At 37.1% G+C, this 5,863-nt stretch overlaps 1 protein-coding gene across 1 annotated transcript in view; it reads right to left on the bottom strand.

Annotated features, from left to right (window-relative positions):
- LRIG3 (leucine-rich repeats and immunoglobulin-like domains 3) overlaps positions 1–4,017 on the bottom strand; it is a gene marked incomplete at its 5' end in the record, with an annotated part of 35,425 nt that extends 31,408 nt beyond the window's left edge. The window contains 2 exons of the mRNA XM_009580444.1: positions 3,615–3,689; positions 3,946–4,017. Of these exons, the coding sequence (XP_009578739.1) occupies positions 3,615–3,689; positions 3,946–4,017 (147 nt within the window). The remainder of the gene's footprint in view (positions 1–3,614; positions 3,690–3,945) is intronic.
- Positions 4,018–5,863: the final 1,846 nt, after the last annotated feature.

Genomic DNA, 5,863 nt, shown 5'->3' with positions numbered 1-5,863 from the left:
ATCGCTGTAAGACATGAATGCCAAAGTACATTGGCTAGACGTTTCAAAAGGAACCTAACTTTAGACATCTAAAAGTTAGTTTAAAATAGGTATCTAGATGGGCTTCAGTAGGAAAGTCATCTGAACTGTCTTAGGGAAGACAAATCACTTCAGAGAGAGCCTTTTCTTCTCCGCTCATCCTGAAGAGAATCTACTGTTAGTAGCTTACACTTATGATGTCAAACTTTAAAGAACTTAGGGTAGGGAAGGTGAATCCCACTCCTTGCTCTGTCTGGAACGTATTATATCTGTTAGTGTCAGGCAAGCCATCACAGCTTCAAACCTAAGGCCTCCTGACCAGATTTAGCCCAAAGTACCGCCCATTTAGTTCACAGCAGTTTCCAGATTCCCAGGAGGCTCAGAAGCTCTCCTGTGCCATGTGACAAGATACATACTCATCACATGAATAAAATCACAGATGCATCTCCAGCCATGTAATGAGAGCGTGCCTGCATGTGCTTGTATATTCCTTCACACAGACATAAGGTGGGGTGGTGGGGGGTGTGTGCCTGCCTGATACTTTTCTCTCCCATGATGTTGAACTCTCAACTGGCATCCATAAAAACAAAATGTTGGCATTGTTGTTTCATGTTACAGACAGACCATGACCATGAGACTGGGCACATCTACTGCTCTGGGTATGTTTACCCTGCATAATTCAACGGTATGTAAATATCTAAGCTAGATAAATATAAATTAGATAGCTAGAAATGAGGTAGCTCCAGAAATGGAAACTACACTAACATGATAATCCACCCATGCTTGTTTATACTGCTCAAAGAATTCAGACATACAGTGCTGTATGGAGATACCTGTACTATCATTCACTGTAGACGTACCAGCAGTGTAATTTCCTTTGCAGGGAAGAAAATTCTTGCAGAACAGGTAAAATTCTAAGGCTCCAACAGCTCAGTGACAAGTAGTAAGAAGGTAAAAAATATTCTTGCAAGAAGAGAGTTTCTTCAACAATGAGGATTTTGGCAAGAAAGGAGGAGGGCACCACTTCCACAGCATTGCTTGACGACTCCTTGGAAAAAACAACTGGCTTTTCAACTGACAGTAATGAACCAACGTATATGTATCTCATAAGAAATGTAATCAAATCAAGTTTCAGAAGACTAGCACCCTCTTTTCTGCTATTATTTGAAAGTCAGAACAAAGACTCAACAAGGAAACAGTGGTTTGTTTTGGAAAGGCTCCACAAGCTCCTTTCATATAAAGGTTTAAAATCCTGAAAAAGTCATCAGATGTTTCAAGTACAGTTTTTCTTTGAAGAGTGGTTCTAAAAATTGTATCTAATTGTTCCATATGTGTTCTCCTCGCATGACTTAGCTATCATACTAACTCAGTTTAATTCAACCCCTCCAAATAACATCCAACACAGAAAAAAAAAAGTAAACATATTTTTTCACTTCTAAAAAAACCAGTGTCATTAGATTTAATATTTGTCCATCTATGATACCACTATATTACATGTATTTTTATGCCAGACAACTGCTGTACGTTATTACTCTTTATTTATATTCTTTTCTGTAAAATGAGATTTAACATCTTTACATAAATAACTTCCAACCTGTAAGATGTTTTAAAGAGAAACTTTGCTTTATTTTTTGAACAGTGCAATACCACTTTCTAATTTTATCTTCTACGTACATCCATTTTGATACTGAAAAAACAACTGTCTTAACTACTATATACTGACATTCATAAGTTAATGTAAAACCTTTAAATTACTTAATGAATTATTTCTACCATATTAATCTCAAGGAATCTCTGCTGTGGTCATAGAATAGGTATTAAATCTCAGCTGGAGCACACATATTCAGTAATCAAAATTAGAACAAAAATAAGCTAGCACCCAACCAGACCAACTTTAACTGCATTTGTAGTATGATAACAGGTTTTAGAAATACTTTTTTTTTTCCTTTTAAGTGTCAGCATATATAGTGCAGAGCACTGATCTAACAAAGGTTTTTCCATGTTTGACCCCCTGAGTAAATGAACCAAGCTAGTGACCTAAGGATATGGAACAACCAAGCCAGCAGTGACTGATTTTCATGTATTCTCTCAAAGGAATAAAAAAATCTTTGCACAGCTGCAGAAGGATGATTTTAGGTTCATCTAAACTAGTTAAGTTTCCATGAGAAGGACTAGAGGAGATGCTAAGACAAATTCTCAACTTTATATTCATCAGAAGTAAGGTGGGAGGATATAAACCACTTTATTATGTCAGTATTTCCAACCTTGTGGTAAAAAGAACCTTAGCAAGGTTAAAAAAAAATATTCTTTAGATCAATTAAATGCTTAAACTACAGAATGCCAGTGTAAAAATAACATCAACACTAATGCAAAATAGAAGATTTGCTTAAATTCAACAGTTATTTGTCAGACACCATCTGCTTTTTCTTTCATTCTTTTCTGATTGTGATCTGTAAGAAACCACATCAGTATCAAATGTCACTTAGTTCTTATTCAAACAGAGCAGTCCAGACACAGCGGCTGCACCAGCTGACTTAGCTGACCTGGCCCAGAGTAAAAACAAACCCCTATAAATCACCAGATGTAAGCAATTGAATAGTGATCAATTTAATTAACTGAACAGCTTTCCAAAGTTTACTGTATTATTTTAACCCTTCAGGCTTCTTCAGGAAAGGTAACTTACAATTTGTATTCAAGGGCAGGATTTGGCCAGAGGGCTACATATTACTAGCCTTAGACACTTTAGATTCCCATTGATAAAACCCAAATCCCACACATGAAAAACGTGTCTTTTCTTTTTTCCAATTAATAGTATGATAGTAACTATTTTTGTTAGCAGTTCCTTGAATATTTTAGAGAAATTAGATCACAGGAAAAAAAAAAAAAACCAACTTGATTTCAAGTGAATTCCTCAGGAATAAAATTTCCTTTAAAATCAACTGTTTTGGTTACGGGCCCTATTTGCCTTTTACAACTTTACACCCGTATTACAGATGCCACATCAAGTAACTTACTAATTTCTTTCAAACAAAACAACGAACATACATATAATTGTGATACACAATTATGTCTATTAACTGCAGCCATAAAAAAATATGCCACACATTAAAATGGGCTCAAAAAGACATTTTAAAGATATTGGCAAATATCTTGTCCTGAAGCTGCATCTTGAGGGGATTTCCCCATGTTGCCCACTGAAATTAATGGAATTCTGCCATGATTTAAGTGGGATTTCAGCCAAGATGCATAATGATAGAGTATAACTCTTGTTTTAAAGTCTGCATTGTACAAGTTTGTATAACATTTACTAATGTTTGTACAGTGCCTAGCACAACAGGGCTGAGGCTTCTGGGCACTACCACAACATAAATTAATTCTAATGTAGTCTTTGTATCTGAGGGAAGCATAAAAACTACAAGGATTAAGCTCAATTACACACATTTTAAACAACCTGCTAAATAATACGACATAATCAACTTCCTAACCACAAGCTGCTCTATTTCCAATTATTTCACTTTAATCTCTGTAATGCACATATTTCCACGAACCTGTAGAGTTAGTTTCACTAACTAGGGACAAGAGTAAGATCTACTTACAAAGACAGAAGAGTTATATTTGCAGAGACTGGCCCCAGATCTGGAATGATCTCCAGTTCATTGTTGTTCAACTTCCTATTAATATTAGAAAAGGGAGAGTCAGCTTTGATGTTAATCAGAAGTATGTACTATGATTTGCTGAATTGCTGAACAGTGTCACCCTAAAATTAAAAAATAATTCCAGTTTCACGTAATGTAAAATATCAGAAGAGCAAACATCTTAGTTGTTCAACCAGTTATCCCTAGAGAAATAGCTATACAATTAGCATACACAAACACTGGTTGGTTTCTTTTAGGTTGTTTTCTTTTAAATTGAGACAAATTAACTTACACTTCCTGAAGACTATGAAGGTGATCCAAGAGACTGGTCTTGATTGAAGATAATTTGTTGTGACTTAAGTCCCTATGAGGTTACAAAAATAAACAGCCTGTCAGTTTTGCCATGAAATATTGGGTAAAGCAATACAATCTAAATTGAAAATATGCTATCATTTGTTTCCAAGTACATAATTTTTTTTTATATTAGTAAAATTAGAATAGAAACTCATTTGAGTATACAAGGTATAAATATAAATAAGTGTAAATACCTTGATCACTGCCAGCAGTGTCAAAGAATTTCCTATACCTCTGAACAATTTAGAACTGTTCATTGGGATGTGTGTAAGACCCATGAAAAACATCTTAAGATTTTGACTCATATACACCAAGAATCCCTCTTCCCCATCCCTTCACAACAAAAGATCTCGCTAATGCAACCTCTTCGCTTTAGCCTATGAAGGAAAATTCATAAACCAAGACTCATGGCAGTCTCATTCCTTGAGTCAATCATAATATTTGTATCATCTACTCTTCTCACTTCTCTAAAGCAATGCACAGGTTGTAAGTACACAATGAGGACTGTCCATAAATCTCAATTCTACTTTCATGCTTTCACACAATTCAGGACTCCATTCCTACATAACTAAAATTAATGGGGATCTTAAACAAGCAGTATCAGAAGAAAACAGACCCAGGAAGGCCTAATTCTATTCTGAGTTTTAAGATGTCTGTATACTAGTCACATTAATACCACACTTAATCGCACTTGAAGAAGTAGCTCGAGCACTTAGCATGTGCCACTCTCTCCTGAAGATCCCAAATATACATTGATGCAGTTTATATGAAATCTTGTTAATGTCTTTGCAGTGTTTGCTACAAAACAAGCCAGGTTACTAAGAATACAACACATTTTCTTGATCGCTTCAGACACCATGCATCTTTACCATATGTCCTCTCGAACGTTTGATAACACCATAAAATAGAGTCCTAAGAAACTTTTGCTGTAGCCTCAGAAGTACTAGAAACATCACAGAAATAAAATAATGACCACATAACGGAAGGTAGAGAAGCTAATTACAGAAACTCAAACTCACACATCCTTAGAGATCTGCACAAGTGGTACAGATTCACAGCTGATCTTGTAACCACGTCTAGCCCTATTGAAGACCTCCGCTTCTTAGTCACTCATCTACCACAACATGCACCTTCCCGCTCCCATACTAAGCCTGCACCGATTCAGCCATCTGCGAAGCGCTCGCTGGACGTTATAACACTGAGTTAATCCAAGCCAGCAAACAAAAACTGCACTATTTTTAAGGAGTTCTTAAACTCACTCCAGTGAGAGTTTGCAATGCAGACACAAAGAATTGCATCGGCACGCTTCAGCAGTGAGCTGCTGTAGCATCAGGTAAAGGCAAAGAAATTTCTCACACTTCATAACACTTTTCCCTGTGCTAATTAAGCACTGAACAGTCAACAAGTGTGCCTGGGGTCCTCGTCATGCCATGCGGGCATGAAGCGTATTTCAAGTTGAATCTCTGAGGAAACTCCAGGATTCCTTATTTTTTCTGGATGACTCAGTACAGTCACCTATACTGAGCATGCCAAACACAGGCTTGACTGCCATAGATGTGTCTACTCTGCATCTACAGTTTTGGAAGCGAAGAAACCTGATGATCAGCATATCCTTGCTGCACAGAGACCAGAACTGGCTTAAATCAAGCCAGGTTCAGGGTCTGGACTAGGTGTTCTGCTCTGTGACTAAACCCTGAACAACTGCAGATCCAGACAACTCTGGTTTCTCTGCACCCACCATCACAGATCCTTGGACACAGGCATTAACGCTGCAACCCAGCCAGGCACCGAGGCTTCTTCAACAGCACATGGGGACAGTAAAACCATGTTTTAGACTCCCCCAACTGTTTGGTGCT

Source organism: Fulmarus glacialis, unplaced genomic scaffold, assembly GCF_000690835.1.
Source record: "Fulmarus glacialis isolate BGI_N327 unplaced genomic scaffold, ASM69083v1 scaffold45186, whole genome shotgun sequence".
Classification (NCBI taxonomy): Eukaryota; Metazoa; Chordata; class Aves; order Procellariiformes; family Procellariidae; genus Fulmarus; species Fulmarus glacialis.
The sequence above is the reverse complement of the archived record's forward strand: the minus strand, read 5'-3'. Positions and strand labels throughout refer to the sequence as shown.